At 38.7% G+C, this 15,070-nt stretch overlaps 1 protein-coding gene across 1 annotated transcript in view; it reads right to left on the bottom strand.

Annotated features, from left to right (window-relative positions):
• LOC124148293 (guanine nucleotide-binding protein G(s) subunit alpha) overlaps positions 1 to 15,070 on the bottom strand; it is a 67,151-nt gene that overhangs the window by 37,890 nt on the left and 14,191 nt on the right. Inside the window, exon 4 of the mRNA XM_046519314.2 lies at positions 12,148 to 12,267. Within this exon, the coding sequence (XP_046375270.1) occupies positions 12,148 to 12,267 (120 nt within the window). The remainder of the gene's footprint in view (positions 1 to 12,147; positions 12,268 to 15,070) is intronic.

Genomic DNA, 15,070 nt, shown 5'->3' with positions numbered 1-15,070 from the left:
AATCAGCAAGATTACAGAGTCCATCAGCCAGTACAGTGACCTAAGGGTGAATGCCCACTTTTGTCGAGTCATCTAAGGATACCTTAACCACAGCCACACTGTAACCATAGTCATTCTGTCCTGAACCACAATATAAATATTTAATAAATCCAACGAAAAGGCATAATATTTTTAACCTCTGAAATGCACAATAAAAACAACTATCACTATTTCTGTATATTGATGCTAATCACAGACATTCCTATAGATCATACACTGAAACTATACACCTCCAGGTGTCTTCTGTGTGTGAAGTCCTATCGACATAATAGGCCATGTTTCTACACAATCACCTTCTGTTCAAAGGTTTGACTTTATGACTGTTTACAAATGCATGAAACCATATTTCATCCTCCTCCTTAAACAACATGAAATGTTAATTTCACACACTAGTGGTTGCTTTACAAAGAAGTTTCTAAAAATATCCATACCCATTACAAGAAAAGTAAAGATAAGTCTTAAATTACCAAATCGATAAAAAATAAAGTCCATATATAGATAAATAATGTTCCTTTTGAATGACTCATCAATGGCTGATATGCCTATGGGCTGCCAACATGTCGTAGTTGAACTGCTCGTGTCTCCACTGCCCTTGCCTCAGCTTATATATGTATCACGGTCTCTGGATGCCTGCTGGCTTCAAGTGTGTTCACTGCACAGCTCCAAATGTCCTCTACCCTTAAAGTCAATTTGTTGTCAAAACGATGCGGTGCAAGGTCATAGACCAAGGGTCATAACATCATGGATAGGACCATATGCATCAAACCAAACGGGACTTATTTCCCATTTTATGACAGACCGCACACTGCTTATTGCTAAAATGAATGAGAATAGTGCCGTAGTGCCCTTTAAACTACATTGTAACCTAGCTTTGTGATGTCGTAGTATTGTATAGCGTCATCAATGGAATTTCAGTGCAACAAGGAAAGACATAAATGTGCACATATTAGCATTTGCAAAATAATATGCAAAGTAACTTAGAGAAATTATCATGTTATATTATAGGTGAACATTTCAATTGTGAAAACATTTAAAAAAGTGAAATGCTTTTAAGTATACTTTTATGCCAAACTGTAAAGATGACAAGTGATTTTCATACAGTCCTCCACAGTAAACCGTGTCTAGGGCGTGGTAATTAAAAATTGCACATAAATCTGTAATACGCAAACTAGCTTCATTCTGTTTGTAATTGGAAATTTAGATTAAGTCATCTAGATAGTAAACATACCGGTAGATATCTTAGAAAAAGTTGAAAACACATCAACAGACATCTTTAAGTAACTGCCATGCAGAATATTGTTTGAAGACTATATACAGATAGAGTGTGTATTTTTTTCAGTTCACTGAGGTATGAATCGAAAAATCGATGTGAAAACTCATATTAGACTAAAGTATCTTGGTGTGTCACAGTCATTGTATAAATGTCATCATATTAGACTACGGTATCTTAGTGTGTCACACACTCATTGTATAAATGTCGTCATATTAGACTAGAGTATCTTGGTGTGTCACACAGTCATTGTATAAATGTCATCATATTAGACTAGAGTATCTTGGTGTGTCACACAGTCATTGTATAAATGTCATCATATTAGACTAGAGTATCTCACAGCCATTGCATCACAACATCTCAGAAAGAGCAGATCACAGAGTCAACATGTAGCAAGTCTTTGTATCTGACTGTAGTCATATCACGCAGCTGTAGCCATATATCACGATCATATCACACATATGCAGAGGGAACTTAAGAAGGCTTTTAAACAATGTCCTATTATGTATGAGTTACATATTTCCTTTATCAAACTACACCAGAGCTCCAGATAAGCTGCGTATCTGCGTGAAATACGCATCAGAAATGCAGAAATACACAGTAAAATATAATCCAAGCGTATCAAATACGCAACGAACATTACAGATACGCTACAAAAATAAAACTTTTGGGTATCAAAATATTGTGAAGTAACCCTGCGTATTCGATTAGCAAATCAGCAACTTATTTTGAAAATATAAAGGGGCATTCCGTCAACCTTGCCAAACTCCACAATGACAGTTACATCATGATCATTTGCCATCACACTTTCTTGTGGAAGTATCGTGGTATATTTGAGTCCCATAAAACTCTCGAACCCACACGATACCAGTTTGCAGGGACTAGATGAATAGTGTTTTTAAATATTTAACTTAAATACCCACATGTGTAAAAACTAGTGGGTAACAGAAATTTGAATACACAGGTAGAATTACTGATACCCAATGATTTTAAAATGCATGGGTAAAATACCCACAACACCAAAAGCTTATCTGGAGCTCTGCTACACACAGCTGTCTCGTTTCACATCATACACAGATCTAGTCCTACAGGGCTCTTGTCCTACACAGATCTAGTCCTACAGGGCTCTTGTCATACAGGACTCTTGTCATACAGGACTCTTGTCATATATAGATCTAGTCCTACAGGGCTCTTGTCATATATAAATCTTGTCCTACAGGGCTCTTGTCATATATAGATCTAGTCCTACAGGGCTCTTGTCATACAGGACTCTTGTCATACAGGACTCTTGTCATATATAGATCTAGTCCTACAGGGCTCTTGTCATATATAAATCTTGTCCTACAGGGCTCTTGTCATATATAGATCTAGTCCTACAGGGCTCTTGTCATATATAAATCTTGTCCTACAGGGCTCGTGTCATATATAGATCTAGTCCTACAGGGCTCGTGTCATATATAGATCTTGTCCTACAGGGCTCTTGTCATATATAGATCTAGTCCTACAGGGCTCTTGTCCTACACAGATCTAGTCCTACAGGGCTCTTGTCATACAGGACTCTTGTCATATATAGAACTAGTCCTACAGGGCTCTTGTCATATATAAATCTTGTCCTACAGGGCTCGTGTCATATATAGATCTAGTCCTACAGGGCTCTTGTCATACACACTGATCTAGTCATACAGGACTCTTGTCATATATAGATCTAGTCCTACAGGGCTCTTGTCATATATAAATCTTGTCCTACAGGGCTCGTGTCATATATAGATCTAGTCATACTGGGCTCTTGTCATACACACAGATCTAGTCCTATGTGTTATTATGTTTTCTTCCAATGTTTTCCTAACCTTATGCACTCATATCTGTGACTTTCATGAATACAAATTTTTTGGGGGGCATTTTGCATCTGCTCTTCATGGAAATATCCACAAGTGTTTGGGAAGGGTCACCAAATACACTACCCACACTGGTCATCCTCGGCACTCACAGCTGTAGATTATCCTAAAACAACTCCATTCAAAACTGACCGGTCTCTTAACAAGAAGACTGGAAAATACACTTATTGGTCTGACAACATTCAGAGTTCAGAGTCTTTCTGCGTCTGGACACAGGTCTCTGGCGTCAGTTTCCTTCGCTGCAATATGGCACTACAAATTACTGGATATTCTGGACACACACAGCACTGAAGCAATTTACAAGGCCAATCCGATCAAGTATTCTGAAACAAAATATATTTTCTCCCACTCATTTGGCTCAGATCTTAAGTAGAAATAAACTTTGATGAGAACACGGTTAAGTTTTGTAGTACAAATAAACATTCCAGTTGACAAGGCTTGTTTCAACACATCCCCATTTTCAACATGCATAAACAAATACACACGCAGGAACATTGCTTGAATAATTCCCTACCTTCAACATCCCCATTTTTATCTCTAAATACCCTCACTCTACTTGCTACCTGACGATATTCTCACTTCCCTTCGACAAAAAATATAGTGTCTTTTTAACTTTGATAATGTTTAACTTCAAGCTTCAACAGTGACTGCAGGTAAACATACCAAGTGGAATCTTGGAGCTGGCCATTTGTTGTCAGGAGGAGTTGGACTGGGGACGGGAGGGGAAATTTAGAATACAGGATGAATCTTACAACAATTAATCCTCAATCTAATATATAGGCGGTCCTGATGCAAGACCCTGAATAGCTAAAATGCCAATATCAATATCCCTATTCTTCGAATTCAACCCATTCCAACCAAACACTTGATCCTGTTGACAAGTTTGACTCATGACAAGGCTTTCATGATGCCCCAAATATCTACTGCAATTCATGGATTTTTCTCCAACTGTGTCAAGTCACTTTTATTCAATAAATCAATAAGCTGCAAAAACAGAAAGCGAAATTCAACGAAAATAATTCAGTGGTAAAAAGATGAGCTAGGATCTCCAAAATTGTTGACCGACTTCCAAAGAATAGACATGTTAAATTGAACTTGAAGCAGCACAATCAGAGAAATGGCCTCCCCAGTTATGTGACCTTGTTCAAAGCGATCATGCCAGCAGCGTCAATGATATAAGTCTGTGCTCCAGGTCAGCGACCAATGTCGTCCAGGCTAGAAACACTGCCAAGTTTACCCACACGTCAATACTCGCCTAATGGAGGCAAGATCCATATTACACACTGGTAAATACACAACTATTCAACGTACGCCTTCCATGCTAAACGGCTCCATTGTTGGCCATGCATTTAATACACAGATGTATCAGTACAGGAATCGCAAGTCGTGTACATTGTGGACAGGAAGACTGATTTAGTCTTTGACTGCTGACTGTCTTGTTTCCAGATATATGGGACAAGAAAGCACTGCTCACTACAGTGAGTGAGTGAGTATGGTTTTTCAATGGTTTTTAGCAGTATTGCAGCAATATCCCGGCAAGGGACACTGGCAAATGCGCTTCACACATTGTACCAATGTGGGGAATCAAACCTGCATGACAAGCCAACACATTAACCACTAGGCTACCCCACCGCCCCGCTCACTACAGTAATCTACTTTCTGAGAAATGGCATTAGCTTTGTGAAAAGTTTTGCCCAACTGTTGACAGCTACTGTTTTCAATTTCCAAAAGAAAATGTACGATTTAAAGACAATATGTTGACAACTATCCTCAGAAAAACTTAATTCATAGTGAATACCGACTTGACAAATGATGACAGATCTATTTAGTATCTATTGTGTCGATTGAAAACATGGACAATAAACCCCACATGGGCACACCCATGCATGATAGCCCATCCCAATCCTTTCCATGTTAACTGAAATCAGAGAGGGACTCATATTTCCTAACGGTAAGCAGCATCGGTTATTTATTTCTTCTCCAATCTTCAGAGCGCAGGTGGACCTGAAATATCTGCCTCCTAATCAATATAGAAAAGATTTGGAGATGGTGATGCTGTTGTATTTAACTCCACATAAAAGATTAAATACTGCTCTAACTTCCTTTTTTTCTTGAAAATAGAAGAGTTTTTCTTCATGTGATTGTAGCGACCAGGAGAGACGACTGGAGCATTATCTTTAAGATTTGGGCACAAGTCAGTAAGTAGACAGTAAACCAGATAATGACAGACCCTTTGACAAATCCTGAGTAAAAGCCCAAGACCTTTCATTATGATCAACTAGTTTTTTCCAAATGGCAAGTCCATTTACTGTACAAAACACAGTGTCAGAGAAGAGAGGTCTTCTTAGAATGTTTCCCAAGGGAATTTAAAGGAGAGAAGTGAGCGGATTTGGAAGGCAAAGCTATCTTTGGATGAAGACACAACTGAAATACATCACCGAAATAAGACAAGCAAAGCCTACAGAAACCACAATGCCTGGCAAATCAGTTTGCCAAATGTGATAGAAACATGAAACACTGAACCTGAATGCAAATATTCAACTGCTCCATAACTGTTTTATATACAGAGTTGGTAAACACAAGACTGAAATCTTCAGCTGATGAATATAACATATTTCCTCTATCAGGTGCCGGACATCCACTAAACTCCGGCCTCAAATTGACTCTGGGTCATAGGCTCAGTCAAAAAAATAGAAGGCTGGTCCATCATTTGATGAAATTAATTATCCCTATCACATTACCTTACAACATGTAATTACTGCTCCCCATAACTTAATAATAACTGTTTCCTGCAAATGTACCCTTTGTATTACTGTAGAATTTCGGATTCGGTGAGGTAGTGAGATGCCACTGTAGCAGCATTAAACAAGAACAGATGCCAACCTTTAATAGACGCAGGGTCAACGGCTTGCAGGAAAATAATAGACACCCGGGCGTCTAATAGAGGAAATATGGTATTCTGAAGAGATGCATGCATATTTGGGGTCTTGGGGTGTTACTCCATACATTGGAAGTAGTTTCACTTTCCCTGTCCTTTACAAAAGAAACTTGAGCATTTTACATTTGATTCACCTTCGCCAATCAACCAGAACGGGATGAGTCACTACTCCAGATGGGTCAGGTAACCCATTACCTTTGTATACAGTGGGCCTTGTCTAACAAATATAAGGCTAGGGCACCACAGAGCTTGCTACTGGTGGGTCATAATATTTTGAGCGGACTTTGCTTTCCTTGGCAGTCTGAAGCACCAGTGAATCATTTTTCAAATACAACAGTCTTCATAATAATAATTCAAGTTAGGACACTGACAAAATTAATTCCTCACATACATTCTTATACTGTCATTATATACCTACAAGAGATATTATAATTATATTCACCCGTGAAGATCCGGGGTAGAATAGGTCTTCAGTAACCCATGCTTGCCAAATACAACAAACATAATTCCATTCCTGTAAGTATTTTGTTGATTCAAACTCAATATCATCTACTGTATCCTCAAGCATTACCTATTTTACTTATTCAGTTTCATAGATAGACATATCTACTTCTTCCTCAATATCAATGTGTTTTTTCTAGAAATGCAATATTTTGATGTTTCATTAGTGAAAACAACACTTTGTATTTTCAGGTAAATGACCCCAAATGATGCAAATAAATCAAGCTTATTCACATAAAATGCAATTAATTCCAGCATATTCGGCTCTAGTCCTATTCAACAGCGCACCCTCCTGAGCGCACATGGGGACCACGGCCATGACACCCTAACCAACAGGTCAAACCCTCACTTGCTTGGGAGAGGAGCACTCAAGTCATTTCTTATCACTGGCTTGTTGCCTGTCCCTAATTTTATGCTGGTGTTCTATAAATAGCCTGGCCAGGCAAAGCCAGCAGACAACAGGTTCTGGAGTCATGTGACCGATAGTCCCACTGATCAAGCCTCCATTACGAAGCTTGGCCAGTGAGGGATATATTCACAACAACAGAACAGCACGGGCCTCGCCACGCTTCAGGCAACACATTGAATACCTAATATACCATTCTTATATTGTTTGCTGCTATAAATAGCCAGTCTGCTTTGATTGGCGGCTTGGTGTCTTCAATAATCTAGGAACAACCTGTGCAAGCCCAACTTGAGCTCAGTTGCATAATGGAGTACTGGGTTGAGAGATACAGGCTTTTTCGCGGCCTCCTACAGGCCATATCCTCTTAGCTGATCATTCAAGCTTAGCAAGTGTCTACCAACATGTAGAAAAAATACAAATTACCCAGGAATGGAGGTTAAATTTAGACATAACGGTATTCGGAGCTATGAATGTGTGACTGTCGGTGTATTTCATAGCGCACAGTCATATGACCGGCTCTGAAATATGAACATAGGTGCATCAATGCCATAATGTTGAAACACATACGACTGGAGATATTTGAGCTGGTGTTTCCCATCCAGCATGGTCGTCTATCATTCATCCAGGGATTAAATACTTCACCAAGGTCACATTTTGTTAAAATAAATCATACATATTAACAAAATGTAGTTGAATGGTTTCCCTTACAAGGGAAAAACAGTTTTTATGGCAACAAAATACTAGCTGATTTTATATATAACATCCCTTACATGAGATCATCTTTCTTTGGAATAAATCACCACGAAGTGTTTGACACTCAAAGGACAACACAATACATCAGGGTTGAAATAGAACCGCCTACAACAATGCACAGGTGGGGGCGACTTAACTTGTGAATAGAACAGCTCACTTTATTTTAATAACATTTAATTAACATTTCCTTGAGAACTTAAAATAGCTCCTTCCAAGGTTGTCTGTGATACAAGCTTGAAACATGCATATACATTTATTATATCACAAATAGACATAAATATCAAAGAAATTCACATATCTTAACCAATTTTTTTTCTCTTCATACATTAAGATATAAAGATCTGCTTATCCTACATTTTACAAATAATAAACTATCATAAAACAATGTTAAAGGCGTTGAACAGGAAGTATGAAGTCCTATGTGTCAGCAGTTTCGGTATGATTTAGAAAAAGACTTGCCTATAAATATTTGTTATCCAAATATTTCCTAAATTCTGAAGTTATGAATGTTAGTTTTCCTTGTCTTGTTCTAAAACTTCTTATCAACATCCAGCTTCTGTAGGTATTGACCTGGAAATGTTTAAACGGAACTACAAGTGCTATGGCGTTCATGTGGAACGGAAAGAAATAGTTTTTATGTCTGTTATCTTATTTTTCTACTTCATGCAATTGTAGCATTTCTCTCAGCATAAACATATATTACAAACCTTATCTTGATAGAAAAAACTTGCTGATTCGATTGTAGTAGCTACATAGCATTGTCATAGAAAACTATTTTCAGTTATACAGTTCCATCTATTTTAAGTCACGTTATCTTATCCATATCTAAATTCTAGTCTGGATAAGCTTTATATAACACCATTTCATAACTGGCTGTAATCACACAATACCATTGGTAAGCTGCAAAGCATATAGTCAATACACACCATATCATGTACTTTTCCATGCTTAATGAAATTCACAGGCTCCCCGTTACCATGGCAACAGGTAAACCATGGAAGGTTGCTATAGACAGTGTGTCTTTCAAGACAAGATATCAGTAAGAGGGTATGACAGGCCTACTTCACCAATTCAGAGAGGTAATGATATCAACCCTGTAAACACCCAATGTGTTGCCCAATTAGTTTCAACTTGGCTTCATCAAGCCCCACTTAAAATATTTTATTAGATATTTTTTCCCACCCATCTCACCACCAAATACAAAACTCACATAATTCTGTGAATCAATTTACCCCAATGCCTTGAATAGATCTAAAAGTTACAATATAAAACAGAAATTATTACAAATTTAGATAAAAAATATAATAATATATTATTTCCTAATTTATCACATAAATATGTGACATTTCATTACTGATTTAAGTGTGGTGGGGGTTGTTTTTAAGACAACAGGTACAGGCAACATGGTACCTATTATGGATTTAACATATTAATATTGGACAGCACAATCCCCCAGATAGAACCAGCTTAGCACTGGTCATTATGTGTTCTTCTAAGTGTACTACCAGTTGGACAAGGTTGTACCACCAACCCGATCCCTTCATACACAGTGGCCTGACAGACTTGTCTAATTGCATGTGACAAGTCACCACTTCAGCCTCACAGTGCATGTTATCACCTCATGGATGGAAATACACACTGAAAATATAAGGTCATACAGTCACTGTGTATCATGTGTCAGTATTACCAGTTGAAAGTACCTGGTCCCTGTGTATTGTGTCTCAGTATTACCAGTTGAAAGTACCAGCTCACGGTGTATCGTGTCTCAGTATTACCAGTTGAAAGTACCAGCTCACGGTGTATTGTGTCTCAGTATTACCAGTTGAAAGTACCAGCTCACGGTGTATCGTGTCTCAGTATTACCAGTTGAAAGTACCAGGTCCCTGTGTATCGTGTCTCAGTATTACCAGTTGAAAGTACCTGGTCCCTGTGTATCGTGTATCAGTATTACCAGTTGAAAGTACCTGGTCCCTGTGTATCGTGTCTCAGTATTACCAGTTGAAAGTACCAGCTCACGGTGTATTGTGTCTCAGTATTACCAGTTGAAAGTACCAGGTCCCTGTGTATCGTGTCTCAGTATTACCAGTTGAAAGTACCTGGTCCCTGTGTATCGTGTATCAGTATTACCAGTTGAAAGTACAAGGTCCCTGTGTATCGTGTCTCAGTATTACCAGTTGAAAGTACCAGCTCACGGTGTATCGTGTATCAGTATTATCAGTTGAAAGTACCTGGTCCCTGTGTATTGTGTCTCAGTATTACCAGTTGAAAGTACCAGGTCCCTGTGTATTGTGTCTCAGTATTACCAGTTGAAAGTACCAGGTCCCTGTGTAACGTGTCTCAGTATTACCAGTTGAAAGTACCAGCTCACGGTGTATCGTGTCTCAGTATTACCAGTTGAAAGTACCTGGTCCCTGTGTATTGTGTCTCAGTATTACCAGTTGAAAGTACCAGCTCACGGTGTATCGTGTCTCAGTATTACCAGTTGAAAGTACCAGGTCCCTGTGTATCGTGTCTCAGTATTACCAGTTGAAAGTACCAGCTCACGGTGTATCGTGTCTCAGTATTACCAGTTGAAAGTACCAGGTCCCTGTGTATTGTGTCTCAGTATTACCAGTTGAAAGTACCAGGTCCCTGTGTATCGTGTCTCAGTATTACCAGTTGAAAGTACCAGGTCCCTGTGTATCGTGTCTCAGTATTACCAGTTGAAAGTACCAGGTCCCTGTGTATCGTGTCTCAGTATTACCAGTTGAAAGTACCAGCTCACGGTGTATCATGTCTCAGTATTACCAGTTGAAAGTACCTGGTCCCTGTGTATTGTGTCTCAGTATTACCAGTTGAAAGTACCAGGTCCCTGTGTATCGTGTCTCAGTATTACCAGTTCAAAGTACCAGCTCACGGTGTATCGTGTCTCAGTATTACCAGTTGAAAGTACCAGGTCCCTGTGTATCGTGTCTCAGTATTACCAGTTGAAAGTACCTGGTCCCTGTGTATCGTGTCTCAGTATTACCAGTTGAAAGTACCAGGTCCCTGTGTATCGTGTCTCAGTATTACCAGTTGAAAGTACCAGCTCACGGTGTATCGTGTCTCAGTATTACCAGTTGAAAGTACCAGGTCCCTGTGTATCGTGTCTCAGTATTACCAGTTGAAAGTACCTGGTCCCTGTGTATTGTGTCTCAGTATTACCAGTTAAAGTACCAGGTCCCTGTTTATCGTGTCTCAGTATTACCAGTTGAAAGTACCAGGTCCCTGTGTATCGTGTCTCAGTATTACCAGTTGAAAGTACCAGGTCCCTGTGTATCGTGTCTCAGTATTACCAGTTGAAATATCAGTTGTAAGTACCAGGTCCCTGTGTATATCCCTGTCTACAGCATGTTTGTATATCCCTATGTGTAGCATGTTCGTATAGCCCTGTGTGTAGCATGTTCGTATATCCCTGTGTGTAGCATGTTCGTATAGCCCTGTGTGTAGCATGTTCGTATAGCCCTACGTACAGCATGTTAGTATATCCCTGTGTGTAGCATGTTCGTATAGCCCTGTGTGTAGCATGTTCGTATAGCCCTGTGTGTAGCATGTTTGTATAGCCCTGTGTGTAGCATGTTCGTATATCCCTGTGTACAGCATGTTCGTATATCCCTGTGTACAGCATTTTCGTATATCCCTGTGTACAGCATGTTCCCTTATCCCTGTGTGCAGCATGTTCGTATAGCCCTGTGTGTAGCATGTTTGTATATCCCTGTGTACAGCATGTTCGTATATCCCTGTGTACAGCATTTTCATATAGTCCTGTGTGCAATAGTTCGTATATCCCTATGTACAGCATGTTCCCTTATCCCTGTGTGCAGCATGTTCGTATATCCCTGTGTGCAGCATGTCTGTATATTCCTGTGTAGAGCATGTTCGTATATCCCTATGTACAGCATGTTCGTACATTCCTGTACCTAGAACACCTAGAAACATATCGGTGAACCAGGATTCAAACCTACGAACGAAGGTTTCTGGCGTGCCCATCCAAGGATGCATCTCGGCATCTTGAACTGGGCCATCCATGTCAATGGCACAAAGATTCACTTGTAACTATCTGACTCTTCTGTTCGTCAGCTAGCTCTAAACTCGCTTAGCATGGGATACTGGGATCTCTTGGGCCTTGGAAATTCAATGTAGTAGGGCACAAGAGCAATGAGCTTCTTAATGTGTATGGCAGTATGGAACAAGGGCCTCTTGAAAGAAGTCCATTGAAAGACATCTATAGGCATTAATCTTATCCTAAAGACATGACAAATATTACAACAGTCAAATTCCTAGAAAAGAATTAAACTCCCATTTCATGGAAATGTTCAATACTTACACTTGGGTACTCAAAATCTGGTTGACTGGCAATATCTTGTATATAATCAACACGGAATTGGTTTTCTGGGTTTCCTAGCACAACTGGCGGGTTGAGCGTGCTCATTGCACCCGTAATTGTCTGGAAAAAAACAAAATATCAAAATTGAAAGCATTATAATAACCAAAGTGCATGATTGATGTTTAATGCTGCTTTTATTATCATGCTTTACTCCAATATCACAACAGGGAAAATGAGCTGAAATAGTTATAACATCCTTATTAACTTGCCACATATTATAACATTAATATTACCAACTAGAAGATGTTATAACATCATTATTACCTACAACATGATGTTATAGCATCAGCATTACCTTCAACATAACGTCATAACAAAGGACAAGGATAATAGCTCACATGACATTTTCTGGAATATCACATGAGATAAAACAATTCTTACAAGGGTACAAAAGACTGAGAAAAGTAACAGAAATGTATGTACAAAATATATCCTCACTGCATTGAATTACACACTGACACTAGCATAACTAGATGTTAAATAGGCAAATAAGTTAGCTCACAAGTATTCTTTACATGTCAATGTACACCACAATTTCATAAAGAAACATTTCATAGAGGGCATGGACGACATTTCAATATGGTGGCCATGCTTCAAATCAAATAGCTCAGCATTCTGTGACCAGGTTTTAGAGACTACAGCTGAGATGATCAACATTTAAGCGTCGGACAGAACATGTCCCACTATAAGCTCCCTCCAAACAAAAGTTCAGGTGCTTGTCAGAAACATTGTTATTATGAAAAAATAACAACTAAGATTTGAAAAGATATCTGCTCCAGTCTTATAAAGCACATTTGTCTAAAACTAACAAGCTGCATGAAGCACAACCACAGCCCTGTCGCATAACAAGCTTCTAATACTACAAATATATTCACAGTGTAAATTATAATTAATTTCACAATTATTTACTTTTATCTTCTTCTGATGACGTATAACAAAATACTCATTATATAAAAGTTAGTCTTATCTTTTTCCCATCTAAAGATAACTAGCTCTGTATCATAATTTGTTTGTCATCTTGCATATTAATCTTATTCAAAATCCACCATTTTAACAATTATTAAGTCTCACAGTTTCACCAGGATGTAAGATCTGACTGTCAAAACAAGACAATAATGATAGATAATTATAATTATTATGTCTATTTGCGGGCTTCCTTTTCCACAAATAGAAATCTTGGTTGTCATGAACAGAATTACTAGCAGAAATATCAACACAATTTGTCGATATTCAACACCAGTAATTATGTTTGATAATTGTGTAGAACTTTACATCATCCTTGAAACTGAAGCATTATTTGAGTGAGTGAGTGAGTAAGGCTGTTGTGCCATCGTCAGCAATACTGTATCGCAACAACCGCTATTCTGGTAGACTAGATTCCCGTTGTGTCTGGCATGGAACAAACCAATAACAAAATCATATTGGTTGGTAACATTGTGTGGCCTGACTTAGGAGTCATCATCCCCAATGATGAGTGTTGCTCATGTTATCAATCACTGGTTTGTCTGGTTCCTGTACACTTCCTAGTGACTGTGATACTCCAGACTGAAGCATTAACAAGACTACACACAGTTTCCCAACATAAATCCCAACAGCCAGAGGCATAACAAAACCAACATAAATTGCAAATTATCCTTTGATGACTACTTATATAGCCTAAAAATTAGACTGGGGGGATTTGGGGGTAGAACTGGTCCCAACTATACCCCAGTAAACAGCTACTGATGAGGATTGGAAGGTCAGGCTGTTTGTGTGTGTTTTTCGTTAAATGCCGCACTCGTAAATAATCAAATCTTGACCAGACAATCCAGTGACTGACACCATGAGCAACGATCTATGCAACTGGGATACGATGACATGCATCAATCAAGTCAGCAAACCTGACCACCTGATCCCGTTACAATAAGCATGGGTTGTTGACTAACACGGATCTGGCTGCGGCCTGCATGTCACTGCACCCTGACAGAGTTGCGCTCTGCTCACTGATTGGCTATATATATATATATATATATATATATATATATATATATATATATATATATATATATATATATAATGTATATGTATATGTGTGTATATATATATATATATATTACTGCTTTACAGTGGAAAATAGGTCAACCGTTTTACTTTTGACATCACTGGAGCAGGGGCAGTAAAGGGAAGGAAGTTTAAGGAATTCTATTGTGACATGACCTTGAGCTGAAGGTTGCATTGCACAGAAGCATGTGATGAGTGCCCAGCACACAAATAATGTATCTAATGAACAAGTTATTATGGAAGCTCCATATGAACTACACTGCCTGGTATGTGCTTCTGAAGGAAGCATACAAACGTAGCTACGATCATTGGTTTCTTGTACGTCCAAGGGACACAACTCAGCTTAGGGCCCCATCTACATGCATCCCCTGCCAACATCCAACATTGTTCTATCATTACGTGACTTCTGGAGATACAAACATGGGCTCAAAACTTATCGTATATTGGCTGACATTATTTTGAGAGGGGAGTGTCTAGTGAGTTGTTCCCCATAGTAGTAGCTGGGAAACACAGATAAACGTGATGGCCTAACGATTGCATACAAAAGCGGGAGAGATGACAATTGGTATTGGAAGAAAAGGTACAGGTAGTCGACGTGAGGATTGTGAGAATATGCAGGAAATACCCACATGTGCATAAATGGACATGTCCGACATTGCTGAGATCGGATTCTATTGAGGGAGTCATCATTTTTAAAATTTGGGTATATATCTTTAAAGCTTTGACATTTTATCATCATCCTTAAGAGACTGTAAATAATGTTGATATCTTATATAAGAAATAAACAGTCGTTGTTTATCGTACAATAAAATACTGCAGGAAG

This window comes from Haliotis rufescens, unplaced genomic scaffold (assembly GCF_023055435.1).
Source record: "Haliotis rufescens isolate VD_foot unplaced genomic scaffold, xgHalRufe1.0.p SCAF_19, whole genome shotgun sequence".
Taxonomy (NCBI): Eukaryota; Metazoa; Mollusca; class Gastropoda; order Lepetellida; family Haliotidae; genus Haliotis; species Haliotis rufescens.
The sequence above is the reverse complement of the archived record's forward strand: the minus strand, read 5'-3'. Positions and strand labels throughout refer to the sequence as shown.